The sequence below is a fragment of the Euprymna scolopes genome, chromosome 6, assembly GCF_053919585.1.
Source record: "Euprymna scolopes isolate OS-2025 chromosome 6, ASM5391958v1, whole genome shotgun sequence".
Taxonomy (NCBI): domain Eukaryota; kingdom Metazoa; phylum Mollusca; class Cephalopoda; order Sepiida; family Sepiolidae; genus Euprymna; species Euprymna scolopes.
This window is the reverse complement of record NC_136487.1, coordinates 17380221-17394961: the sequence shown is the minus strand read 5'-3', so window position 1 is coordinate 17394961 and position 14741 is coordinate 17380221. Positions and strand designations below refer to the sequence as shown.

At 34.1% G+C, this 14741-nt stretch overlaps 1 protein-coding gene across 2 annotated transcripts in view; it reads left to right on the top strand.

The window, feature by feature from the left end:
• Positions 1–14741, top strand: part of LOC145277546 (hypoxia up-regulated protein 1-like) — a 145298-nt gene that overhangs the window by 122019 nt on the left and 8538 nt on the right. For both annotated transcript variants that reach the window (XM_080129017.1, XM_080129016.1), the window contains exons 20-23: positions 5678–5799; positions 7367–7577; positions 11701–11922; positions 13409–13652. In XM_080129017.1, coding sequence (XP_079985143.1) covers positions 5678–5799; positions 7367–7577; positions 11701–11922; positions 13409–13652 — 799 coding nt within the window. The remainder of the gene's footprint in view (positions 1–5677; positions 5800–7366; positions 7578–11700; positions 11923–13408; positions 13653–14741) is intronic.

Genomic DNA, 14741 nt, shown 5'->3' with positions numbered 1-14741 from the left:
GAAAAAAAAAAAAAAAAAAAAAATGGGGTCAATGTGGCCTGGTTGTCCCACTCAAGACTTGCCTATAAAGGGTGTTTATTCCGAAAGCCGTTCTTAACATGGGGAGCTTGGAGGTATTTATTCTAAAAGCTGTTCTTCATTAAAAGTATTCAGTAAAAGTAGTGCACTTGTTGTCTGCTGCCAAACTCGAACAGTTTGCACATACTCCATGAACAACTTCCTTTCATTAATGAACATGGTGGACATTCAAAATACTGAATAGCAACATTGCAAACTGAATACGTTAATAATAAAAAAACACTTGTCGACGATAAATTTAAAGGCGATATTCATTCGTAGTGGGCTGGATTACCCCTATATATCCCTAAAAGTCAACATTCTAAAGGTAGATCATCGGTTGGATAACCAGCGCATATTGACTGATATTTTTATATTAGAAGGTAAGATTTAATAAATTCATTTTTTAACTAAGAAACAATTTTATTACATTTTTTTAAATAAGGTTTGCTGTCCATTGCATAATGGATAAAGTACTAAAAAACAAATTCAGTTCTAAGTGATATTCTGGAAGTTTATGGTTCAATACGCAGTGCTGGTGATAAGAAAACTATTGCAAATTACTTCTACACGGTCATAGGCTGAGGGAATGGAAGCCTACTACCACCGTGGAGGATTAAATAAAGAGTTCCACTCAAAATTTTGTATAGATTCCAAAGTTAGATAAGATACACTTGAAGACGATCAGAGATTATATCAACTGAAATGCGAGAATAACACAAAGATGAGAACCATAGTCCAAATGATACTATTTTATGGAGAGATGAAAAAGGAACAAACCAAATTATATGTTTATCAACATTTTGTCTTTATTTCAAGACTTCCTTAGGATAATTAATTTGAAGAAAATGAAATACCAGTACAATATTTGAAAATATACTTGCATTTGTAATGTGAAATAGATGTTTCCGTCTTATTTCAGAACTAAAAAAGCCGTTAGCATTTAAAATGTGTATAGCACTGTGGCATGGAGTGAGTGAAACTTTTTAACATCATATAGCCGAGATTTAAAATGATACAATGCATTCTTTTTTAAAGTAATAACAGGCGTTATAGTTCAAATGTTGAATATGTATATGAAATTAAGTGTTTCTTTTTTATTTTTTTGACACCTCACATATATATTAATTATCAAAGGTATTATTTTCTGTGGTGGAACCAACTGGTGTCTAAAATTAATTTTTTTTTTTTTTTTTTTATATATATATATATATATTAGGCAAAATGTGTTAGTGTGTGCACATTTTTTTGTATGTCCGGCAAAGGCTTTTTATATACTTGCTAGATTATAATATCTACAATTTACGAAACGAGGTTGCGTCTATCTTTTATTTGAGCAACTTTTACATGCTATTTTTGCAATATTTCTTACTCTCCGCGTGTTTGTTTGGCTTTTCCATATATAAGTGAAACTGAATTCGTAGCAAATGAACCTCCCTGGCACTCATGCCAGGGACGTCTAGAAAGCAATGAGGTTTGATTGATGCGGGGAAATTCCCTCATTTCAAACAATTTCTACTGATTTGGACACTCCCCTTGGGGAAACAAACAAACAAATATGCAGCCAAAGTTAAATGCGGAATTTCATTCCCTTACAGCATATTTAACCTCATTAGATTTATGCACCTGTCACTTAACTTTTTAATCGTTTAATTTCAAACATTCTCACACCCGCTGCCCTCATAGCGTCGCGGTAAGTTATCAGGCTATTCATTTCAAGGCTTCGGGTTAGAGCCTACCTACCTACCAAAACTTTTTTTTTTCCCCTACACACATACACACCGACAAACACCCGGGTAATGCCGGGCACCTTCATTAGTCTATAATATAAATCTCACCTATCTGTTTAAATGTATGTGTGTCTGCCTAAAAGTTTCGACAGAGGCGACGGATTTTCACGAGATCAATATCATTTTGAAGCTTGACTCTTCGGACAACAAATATCGAAAAATTGGTTAAAGACATTAATTCCTTCACCTTCAATTGGACACTTTTCTACAAGGATGGGTCACTTTTTTGTCGATATTTTCTGAGTCATCCCCTCTTTTCGATTGACTAGCCTTAATTTAAACCTACATCACTTCCAGTTTGGTGATGGGCGCAACAGCAAAGACCTCACTATTTCCCCCCCCCCTCAACACACACCTCCAAACACCGGGGTAACGCCAGGCACCTAGGCTAGTCTTATGTATATTACTTATTTTCATCAGACTATAATTCTCATCTTTAGTGTTATTTGTGCAACGTCTTGGTCGATATAGCATTCAATCTTCGACAGGCATGTTGGTTACCATCTTGGAAAAGAAAGGAGAAAAGTTGACTCCATAGATGGTTGGAGTTGTTTTTATTTTTTTCATCGTGATTTCATGTGTGTGAAAAACAATTTGGTTGACAAAGGGAGGTAACTCTAGAGTTTGACAACGGATTTTCTCCCTTTTACTGTTGAAATTTTAAGGAAGGCTTATATAATTTCTGTTTTTGTTTATAATTAGAGGTTCCAATATACTGCCGATCTCCATGCTCGGTCTGTTTAGTAATTTTTCTTTTTTTAGCATATGTGTCGCTTCTTGAAGTCATCTGACTCTCCCTCTTGCATCCCTGTCAACTATTTTGACCTTGTTTCATAAAGGGAAGTGTGTTCCTTTTTTTTTCCATATGTAATCAGCTAGTCCTGACTTTTCAACCTCCACGTCACAGCTTTATAGTGTTCTTCTAGCCTTACCTTTAGGGGGTGCCCAATCTCACCTTTGTGTAGTTTTCTGCATTTGCATGAAATCTCATATATGCAGTTTTTTGTCGGGAAACGTTGCACAAATAACACTTAAGATGAGAACAATAGTGTGACCTTGAACGTGACCTTACACGACCTTAAACCTCTGATCGCGGCCCAGTTATGATCTTAACCCTGGGTCGATGCCCAATTATGACTATCCTAGTCACCGGATAATTAATTATGTCGACTGGGCAACCAGGTCTGCCAACCGTTGGTACGTCGCGTCACGGCGTTGGAGGACTCTTCTCGGTTGCACGGTCCTCAAGGCCTGTTCTTCTTGATCGTCTAGTTGGTCGTCCTGTTGACTGGGTGTTTGTTGACGGGAACGGGGTCACAAGTGGCAAGTAAAAGAAATAAGGTTTACATGAAAAACAGCACATTAGCAAACAAACTCCAGAGGTTGGTTGATATATAATGTATTTAGGAAATTCATAAATGATTATCTACAGACGTATGTACAATTGAAGATTAAATGGAAGCAAGCAATTAGATTTGTGAATGAGCTTCTTGTTGTTGAAATACTCGGTCGGAGTCGCGGACCGTTGTAATTATCGTTAAGGTGTTCTGGCTGGTCTCTTCCTAGGTCCTCTGAATTCTATTAAGTCACAAATTGAGCTCTCTGGCAACCAGTGAGGGGGAGAGAGAAGTTGGGTGGCTGGAGTCCTCTACCGAGACCTTATCTCTGTCTTCTCTCTTCTTCTATCTCCTTCTATCTCTCTCTCTGTCTCTGATTAAATCGAGTTTTACCGATCTTATATAGTAAAACCCTTGAATAATGACGACGCCTACGTTCGTCTTCAACCAATCAAATTGATGGATAACAATCCACCTGATTCCTTCTCATTGGTCAATTTGGCCTGTGGCAGGTATTATTTTTCCGCCCCCAATTTCCAAAATCAAATTGACTCCTCCCCAACTTGTCTGACCCCGCCTTCTTTATAATGGTTTTTTTCCATATTATCAACTGATAATCAGAGGAAATATTATTGTTTAGCTTGTAATAGATCACCAACTTTCATCTATTTAAAAATATCCGTTTGATATTCTTTCCCCTTTGAATTTATTTGTTTTGTAAAAACATCCGTGTGATTTTTAAAAAATATTCTTTACATGTTAGAATTCCCTTTTAGCGCCCAAAACAATTTGCCAAAAGACATTTTTAGATAAGTCATATTGAAAAACAATTCATGTCGAACCTTGGGCTGACGTCATGAATTCTTTTATCAGGCCCGATCTATTTTGTGTGTGTGTTTCTCAGATCAAACACGATCCGACATTTCCACTTGTCAACCAACACATTTCAAGCCGACCGACATTTCAAAGCTCTGATTCGGAATATTTTGTGTTTGGCTCGTTTAGTTCAAACGCGGGCGTATTTTGGTTAAAAAAATGTTTTAATTAATCTTTCGCTCTGAAGTTTAGCATGCGATTTCTATTTTTATCCCCCGACCATATGGTATCTCAACAACAAGATTTTGATACATAAAAATATTAACTAAAAAAAATTATTTTTTTTTCTGTAACCGGTGTTCGCCCGGGATTGAATATCACATTTAACAAAAAAACGTCACATCGACCCTACTGATCTGATGTGGCCCCTCTTTGGTGTTACAATAGTTCAATCAAAACAAGTAATACAAACGATCAGCCCTCATCTAAAAAATTCAGAACTGTATTGTCTTACATATCTATTAAAACTACGGTCATGTATTTTTGCGAGCCTGGGAGGATATTATCATGGTGAACAGACATCTACTATACTGACCTCCAAAAGAGGAGGTAATGACAGAGAGAATGGTATCATGATGAATGAACACAACCCCCATTCCTCCACACTAAAAGAGGGAGGGAGTTAATACTTGATAATATCATGGGAAGAAAACAGATACAACACTACCTCCCTACATTTCTAAAATGAAGAAATTAAACCTGAGAAGATTGCATCATGAGGAGCAAACATATACTATATTGCTCCCTCCTCCTCCTCCAAAAAAAGGAGGTAATGCCTGAGAGGAATGTATTATAATGAATTAAGATATACTACACTATCCCCCCCCCAAAAAAAATGGATGAGGTAATGCCTGGTAAGATGTTTTCATAACAGAAGAGATATAACATTGCCTTTCCAAAATAGAGGAGGTAATACCTGGGATGATACCCTCATAAAATAAGGTGATGCTTAAGAGTAAAAATAGATGGTCTCATGACAACAGAACAGATGCTACACTATCCCTTCCCCAATTTGAAGGATCTAATATTTGGTAGGATTACCACCATCCCCTTATAAAGGGAGGAGTTAATTCTTGGGAGGATGATCTTATGGCAACAGAACTGATACTACACTACCAACACCTAGTTAGAGATAATACAATAATAGATTGAAATTTTTTTTTTATTTGAAAATGTCTAGTCATAAAATGTAATTTTTATATTGTTCTTTTGCCTTTTGGATAAGATCAAAGTGTAGTATCTGTTAGCATCCCTGTGACAAACGTTTTAATATTGACAGAAATAATGCATATATATATATATACAAAGAAAATATGACAGTGTAAATTACAAATGTATATTAGAGAATATTAATTTATTAGAAACTGTTTAAAATATGAATATGCAAATTAGGAATAGTTATCATGGTTTATGGTGGTTTGCAGATTACTATATATATAGTATTTAAAAATATTATTTTGATTTTTTTTTATTAAATAAATATAACCTAAATAATAAAGTTACGATAAGTGGAAAATAAACTTTTAAATTTATTCATTTTGATATCATATGTAATTTTTACATTGGCTTTGTTTCATATGATGCCATGATTAAAAACATTTCATTTGTTTTTGTCAGGATAAAGCCGAGGCTGCAAAAGCAAAAAAACCCACTATTTTGAAGGAAACTTTAAAGGTTGACGTTGCTCTCGTTGATTTGGTGCCAATCCCCGAAGAAATGATGAAAGCAGCCATAGAACGGTATTATTTTTTTATTTTGTTTTAATTTTATTTTTATTGAAGAAATTGTTTTTAATTTTTATTTTATTTATTTTATTTTTTCTTTACTTTTTATCCTGTGTGTTTTTTTTTTGTTTTTTTTTCCCAGATGAAAACATGTACTTACATGTCATGGCGAAATTAGTATAAATTCCAAAACTTATGAAAAATGATCCAGTAGATGATTTGTTAAGCATAATAAATAAAAGAAATTGAAAAAAAAAAAAAAAATCAGCCACAATTCTGTTCCCAGATATTCTGGTCAACGATAGAGAACCTTTAAGTTGAGGGTTATCTCCCTTATTTGCCATACAGAATTGGTCGCACAACTCTTCCATATTAAAATATAAAACTCAATTCAATAAATTTTATTTTTACTTGTAATTATTTTTCTAATGAATCATATTTTGTAATTTTGGAAATTTATATTAATTTCAACATGACACGTAAATATGTAGTGCTTTCATTTGAAATGCATTCATTTAAAAGATCAGATGTAAACAAGCACTAAAAAGTCTCTTTTGCAATAAAATCTATTGCACATCTTACCAAATATTGAAATTAAAATCAAGAATTGCATTAGACATTTTTTTTTTTTTTTTTTTTTTTTTTATACAAGTTCATGCTATTTTTATCTCATTTTTTTTAACCAACTTATTTTTTAGTAAGATTTTGAAACTTCATGACATTTTTCTTTATTGTGTTCAATAATTTACAAATGATATTTATGGACACGCATGATATATGTAAAAAAAAAAAAAGAAAAATGAATATCAAGTATAGCAGCAAGTCCTGGGAACCTATATCAGAAAGAACTGTTAAAAATGTCATACACCATCCACTATGACTATGCAATTCCATTCCTAGAAAATAGCTGTTAAAACCTAACATTGTGATAGGGGACATGAGAGAAAAAGTAGCAACCCTAGTTGGAGTTCTGAATGATGCTGGCTTAAACAAATGAAAGGGAGAAGATAACTAAATGCCAAGGTCCTATGTACAATGTGAAAAGAAACTGGAATCTTATGTTGTCACACAGGTTCTTGTTAGATCATCAAAGTTAAGTAACATTGAGCCTGGTCAGTACCAGGGTTACACCTCCCTGCAAGAACGGCAAAATCATAGCATCTTCCCTGACAGGAATATGCAAGTGACTGGAGGCAGCCTGCTTGTAAATATATTATTATGGAACTTCTTCCTTTGGACGAAGCTGGTTCAATTTGCCTAGGTGAGTGCTGCTTCAACAAAAAAAAATTTCAAAAACTATATGGCAAATATACCCGGTGAACAAAGTGCCAGAGAGCTACAAACAATTGTTTAAAGTAACGGTTAGAATCCTAAAATGATCTCTTGATTGTAGTCTCTTAAATAGCAAGTAAATATCTGGCATCCAATAGAATGCCCCATCTTAAGAAAGAAGAAAAAGATAAAAAAAATATTAATGAAGATATATACTGTGTGTTTTTTTATTTCCATATTGATGAAATTGTCAATTATGCTTTGTTTGTAAAATCCCTGACAAATATTTGCCCTTGTTCCTTTCTTCCAGTTTGGCCTTACTCAAAAAGAAAGATGATGAAAAGAACGCGTTGGAACAAGCCAAGAATGAACTGGAAGCGTTCATCTTTGACCTCCAAGACAAAGTGACGCAGGACGACTATATAAAATGCTCAAATGAAGAACAACGGGAAATGCTTACCAAAAAATGTTCAGAGGCTTCAGACTGGTTGTATGAACAAGGTGATGATACGCCAACAAAGGTATATCTTTTTTTTAGTACTTTTAAAACATTTTTCAAGGAGGTTGAAAGCATAAAGAATTCTTTCAGATTAATATTTACAGTTGTATATACACAAAATTATCTCATTTGCTTTCAATTTTAATATTTAGTTTCTGTGTATTATTATTCTGGCTTGAAGCCAGTTTTATAAAACCAGTTTTCATGTGATGGTCGCTGAAACTGATTTAAATATTTATGGTTTCCGTTTTACATGAAACCTTATTTCTTTTTCTTGAAGAAATATTTTAATTGCAGTCAGTTTTTATCTAGTTTCATCAAAGCAGATCATAACAAATCAATCCGTCTTTGTTGCACTGTTTGACGTTTTATATGTTGTATTTATTGCAATAATGTTCAACCTGGTCAGGTTGAACTGGCGTCTTTCCTGGCTTGCATTACGTCACCATTCATGACAGCCTATACATAGTGGTCCTAAGCAAGATCACACAAGATAGTTAGCCAAGTACAATTGCACCATTGAAGGCTGACCAGCTGTGGACCTGAGAAATCAGCTGTCCTACTTGATGATTGTTGTACAGATTCTCGACTATCTTGATATTCTTGCATCAACCAGGCAGAAAAGTTAGGCAAGATTACATTGTAAATTAACTTTCCCTCTAAGCGATAAACTACTCAAGTCATCAGACATTGTTGCGACAGGACAGATATTAAAGACTTAAGATTGAGGTGTTAGCATAGATTAGCAGATGAGACTTTATATAAACAAGTATGTCCAGCACCTTTCACCTTAAACTGAAACTTTTCAATCAAAAATTAGGATTAAACCAGGTGTAAACTCAAACAAAACCACTTCGCCTCCTCTCTTGAGGCTTGCATTCATGAATATCCGCAGGCTTGGAACTAATTTAGATGATGTTGAATCATTTCTCCCGACAAACTCCCCGAATATCTTGGCACTTCTATCCCCTCTGACAACTTTTATATGCCTGGTTATCTCCCACTTTGCCGTAAGGATTCAGACATATGCATGGACTTGGTCTATATTCGATACACTCTCCCTTGACTAGAGTATCAAACAACCAAGCCTTTATGTGCTTTGGACTTAACCTGCAACATAGCGTTAGCTACTTATATTTTCTCTACAGGTTTCCCTTGACCCAGAACTGTACTCTAATCAATAAAGTCTCTGACAGGATAGGTACAGCACTCTCCATTGATACTAGTCCACAAGTACATGTATTTGGTGACTTTAATGTCCACTACAGTAATTGGCTTGAATTCTCTACTTAGAGATGCAGCTGGTAGCATAAAAAATAGCTTCTCTATATCTCATTCCCTATCACAGTTACATTTTTGAACTGTCTCTCAGATCAACAAGCCTCACTTCTGGATCTATTTCTGATCACAGTCCTCGATGATTGTGTAACGAATACCCATAGCCTACTCAGGGATGCTGATCATGCTGTGGTAATGGTAGAAATTACCCTAAACTCTCAACTCAAAGCTGAAGAGTCATTGCTCAAAATGATAAGGTACTATAAGAAGGCTGACTGGGAAGCCATTAGGGATCTGATCAGAGATGTCCCATGGGGAAATATCTTTTCTCTTCCTGCTGAACAGTGTGCAAATTAGACCACTGAAGGGTTCAAAGTGGCAATTGAAGCACATGTTCCTACACAGAAGTTCTATAGCAAACCCATTCTCCTGATTGGTTCAGTTCTACTTGCGCAACTGCCATTGCTCAAAGGCAGCATGCATACTGCAGATTTATCCGACATAAGTCCAGTACAAACAAACAAAAGTTTATAGAAGCTAGAAGTAATTGTAAGAAAGAAATAGCGACAGCTAAGAGAGAATACACTAAAACCAGCAGAAATTAGGAACTTGCGATTTTTGGAAAATCTACAACAGTACAGTAAATAATGGACAATCAACAATCCCTCTCCCACTATCCAACGATCATGAGGTTGTTTGCACAGCAACTGAGAAGGCTAACTTGCTTGCCAGTCGGTTTGCCTCAAACTCTACTTTGGAACCAGCAAACTACTCCCTCCCTGATTTTCCTCTGTGGACAGAAACCACACTAAAATCACCCCTTCTCAAGTGCATGATATCATGAAAACCTAGGCACCTCAAAAGCATGTGGAAGCGATCTCATTCCAGCTATACTATTAAAAAAATACTCTGCTGAAGTTGCTCCAGTTCTCCCCAAACTCTTCAACAAATGCCTTAACGAATCTTGCTTTCCTGACTGCTGGAAAACTACTTCTGTGGTACCAGTTTACAAGAATTCTGGCGAACTGACCCATTAAATTATCGCCCCATTAGCCTCCTTCCTCTTTTCAACAAAATATTTGAGTACATAATTAATCAAGCTCTAGTCCACCACTTTACAGTTGCTAAACCTCTGCCTGACCAACAATATGAATTTAGGCAAGACTGCTCTCCTGCAGATATCCCTACTGTAATCTATGAACCTATATACCATGCACTGGATAAAGCAGGGGAAAGTAGGGCAGTAGCCCTAGATATCTAAGGTTTTTGACAGGGTATGGGATGATGGTCTTCTCAGAAAAATCAGATATGGTATTAGTGGACGAATATTTAATTTAATTAAATTTTTAAATAAGAGAAGAATCCAGGTTGTCCTCAATGGTCATACATCAAAACAATGTGATATAAATGCAGGTGTACCTCAAGGGTTGATTCTTGGATTTTTGTTATTCCTGATATTCAAAAACGACCTCCCTGATAAAATTGTATCTGAGATGGGTATCTTTGCTGATGACACCACGCTCTATAACAGGCATGAGGGGAAAACGAATGGACACATATCTAAGGCAATGGCAGAAACCCTAGAGGAAGACTTCCAGTCGGTAGTTGAATGGAGACAAAAATGGATGGTAACATTCAATGCTACCAAAACTAAGCTCGTTTCCTTCAATAATTACAAGAAACCTTCACAATCACCAATAGCTATGACTAATGATACATTACCTGAAAGTACTTCATTCAAACTTCTCGACTTAACGTTCATAGGGAACATGAGTTGGAACCGATGCATTGAGTGCATTGCCACAGCTGCTACGAAGGTGGGCTCTCTCTACCATGCTAGAAAGTTACTTACGCCTGAAAGTATCCTGTACTACTACAAGGCCACCATTCGCCCATATATGGCATATTGGTGTCACATTTGGGCTGGTGCATCTGCTAGTCTCTTTCTCCTGGACAGGGTTCAAAACAGTCGCCAACCTAATAGGTCCCAAACTGTCAGCTAGTATTCAGCCTCTCTCCCATTGACAAAATGTTGCATCTCTTTGCCTGTTTTACAAGTATTTTGATGGTAGATGCTCAAGCCATTATACCCCCTCGACGTAAATACCTCCGACAAACCTGCCAAGCAGCAAAATCCTACCCCTACACAGTAGAGATCCCAAGATGCCAGAAAGCCTTCTACTCTAATAGTTTCTTCCCTAGGACTGCTAGACTTTGGAATTCCCTCCCGGATTCTTGCTTCCCCAACTGCATTGACATGCAGAAGTTCAAGTGTAATGTAAGCAGACATTTTGCTGCTCAACTCCCTACATAGTATCCCTGCAATTATGCCCCAAATAGTAGCCCCACCCCACCCCATATCAAAGTGGTACTGTTCTTTGTCTGGGGTGAAAATGCAATTTAAAAAAAAAAGATTTGATGTACATTTATTTTTCTTCAATTAATCAAATGTTTTAGTCTACAATAGTTAAAAAAAAAAAAAAAAAAAAAAAAAATTATAGTACTTGATTGCTCTGTTGAAAATAGTATACAAATAAAAATAATTTCTTGTTTATTTTCAACAATAAATTTTTTTTTTTTTTTTTTTTAATTGTACCTTCAATTTCATTCTCTTTCTGTGGTGCCCATAAGATATCCAATCACATGAATAATAACAATTGGATCACATAAAATGACACTTTTATACACTGTTAAAAACAATGTACAAATTAAATTTTTTAACTTCTAAAGATTAGAACTCTTTCCATTATGATATTGCATTACTACAAACGTAATTGAGAATTACTAACACTTGCATTCGGTTTTGAGAATTTATTTTTTTCCACAAGCATTAATCAGTACAAATTTGTTTTTATAAATTTGAATAGGAATATTTGGATCGCTTGCGGGAGTTGGTAGATGCAAGTAAAGACCTGAAGATGCGTGTGAAAGAAATGTTAAGTCGTCCAGAAGCTTTGGAAACTCTGAGGAATATGTTAAATCAGTCAGAATATTTCCTTAAGTCTGTTCATAACCTGACCCTTGGTGATGACCCTGTCTTCACTCAAGTTGAGGCTAATACCCTCGGCAAATTGATCAATGAAACTTATGTAAGTAATCTTTTTCCTTTCGATATTTGCTCATTTGTCACCAACTTATATTTAAAAATATTTTGAACTATTACAAAATACTTTTACGTGCTCCCCCGCCTTTGTTTCTAATATAAAAATCTACAGTAATTTTCTATGTTACTCATGTAGAATGATAGAATAATAATTAGAATAAAATAAATGGTACTTGTACAGATTAATCAAGACATTAAAAAATTCAAATAAAAAAAAAAAATTTTTAAAAAGTTATATTGTACGTATCCGTTTTGGACTGAAGATCTCCGGAAAAAAAAATTTAATTTAATCTGATCGAGTAGTTTTTTTTTTTTTTTTTTTTTTTTTTTTTACAATAGAAAAACACGTTCTTAAGAGAGTGTGTTGAAGTCGGCCATTATGGAATTTGTTAAACACACTACCGGGAGATAACTCCAGTTCAAGCGCGGACACTTTCTCCCCATCTTTAATTCTAGCTTTTCTTCCTAAAAATTGAAGCTTTTGCTCGGTATCATTACAAAAAAAAACTACTTGATGAAATTAAGTGAAAATTTTCTTCTTTTTTTTCGGGGAACTTCATTCCATAACGGATATGTGCAATATAACCTTTTTTCGATATTTTCATTTTTTAATGACTTGATTAAACTGTACAAGTACCAAATAAATTTCTATGTTACTCATGTTGAATGATAAAATAATAATTTGAATAAAATTTAAATATACAGGAGTGTACGTTTTTCTTTTTTGTCCTAATTATTCCTATCTTTCTATTCCATTATTTCTGTACCTTTTTAACTTTTAATAAACACACAGAGAATGAGGGAAGCATGAAGAGTATGTATAATATTAGTTAGGAGGTGGTCAAGACACAGGAAGAGAATGGTAGAAAAATATTTAGGTGAGGTAATTGCAATTTACAGCTCATTAGAACAATTAAAGTGGATTTTTGTTTTTTAATTTTATTTTTTATTTTTCAAGCATAATTCAATCCAAAAATTGAGGATTATTTTTTTAGCATGTATTTTGTGTGATTGTTATCCATTATATAATGGGAAAATGTCTGTCCAGACAAAACTTAAAGATAAACAACACTAACCCATAAAGTTATTTTTTTTTAAATCCCTTTAACCCTGGATGTATAATATCTTAAATGAAAAAGATTCATTATTTAATGATTAAATAACCATTTATATCATTTAATGTTATCAAGCCATATACACGTCTTTTCATATTATCGTGTAATTTGTTTTTCAGCTAATAAAGGGAAAGTACTCTGATTTAAAAAAAAAAATTTTTTATCAGTTATTTCTTATATCAACTCAAGTTGTATTTTCAGAGAGAGGAATAGGCAAGGAAGGGAGGTAGAAATTGTTACATTTTTGCTCTAGGCAATGCTGGGTAGCCCTGCTAGTAATATATAATAGGAAATAAATTTTAATCAAACCTGCTTTAATATAATAATGTAATATTCTTATTTTATTCTTTGTTAAAGCTTTGGCGTGATAATATGGTTGCTGAACAAGCCAAGACTCCTGATCATGAGAAGCCAAAGCTTTTAATCGAAGACATTGCCCTAAAAATCCGGGATTTGGACAGGGAAGTTAATTATCTTTTGTATAAAGCAAAAAGCTTCAAGTCAAAAGCCAAGACAAAAACTCCAGAAAAAAATGAGACCACCAATTCCACAGACAAATCAGATTCAACAAAGAAGCCTAAAACAGAAAGCCCACCAAAAGGTATGACAGCATGAGGCACCTACTCGTATCTTACCTAGCCCAGTAGCATTTTGTGTTTCTCTCCTCACATATTCCTCTTTTCCTTTTTTTTGCAGAAGGAAAGCAATCAATTTGAATAAGATAGGGACTGCATCATCACTAAAAAACATCCATCACTAGTTGAAAAGGTCATTTCTGATGACCTAAATAAGAAAGATGACTGCTGACTGTTTTATTTTCTGTTTTTTTTGTAGTGGGGGTGTCTAGACATTAAAGAATCCTGTCAGACTTTTTTGATATAAACAATATTAGCAGACATGAATAAGAAAGAAAACTGGAAAGTCTTATTATGGAAATAAATTCACGTTTTCTCTTTCCTTATTCACCAAGTAGACCTTTGTGTGACAGGAGAGGATTTATAAATAAATAAATATTGCTCTTTATTATAGAATGGAGGATTCTGAAATCACAATGAAGACTACTAGTATTGCAGTAGAACTAATATCTTTATTATAAGATGGACAATTTCCAATGTAATATTTCAAAATGTTTTAAGCATATTTTTTACTGGAACATTAGTTTCTAGCCGAAAGAAAATGTTAATTACATTTCATCCATAGTTAATTTTTTTTAAGTTTAATTATTATACTTATTTTTCTCCAGTTGATCACATTTCATTCTTATGAATAGATTTTTTTGTTTTAGGATTTTATCAATAGTGCAGTACTTAGTGAACATAACCTTGTAAAAATCAAATCTTAAATAAGTTTTGGTTCAATTCACAATTATCTACAACACCTAGGAATTGAAATATAATATTAAAATTAAGTGAATATAGAAAATGCATGTCAGAAGTTTGATTATTAACAGCAGTGATGATGCGTTATTATATTAAAGAAGACTGTTTGATGGAAAATTACACAAGATAGAGGAAGATTAAAAAATTACATATTAAATATTTAACAGCAACAATGTATCAAATCATAGATGGAATGATTAAAAAAAAATCAGACCATACCATCTTCGATTTGATACAAGGTGTTAAAATATTTAATCAATAAATATTAAATCCTTTAATTTTATCAGTGTCTCCAATATAATATTGCATTG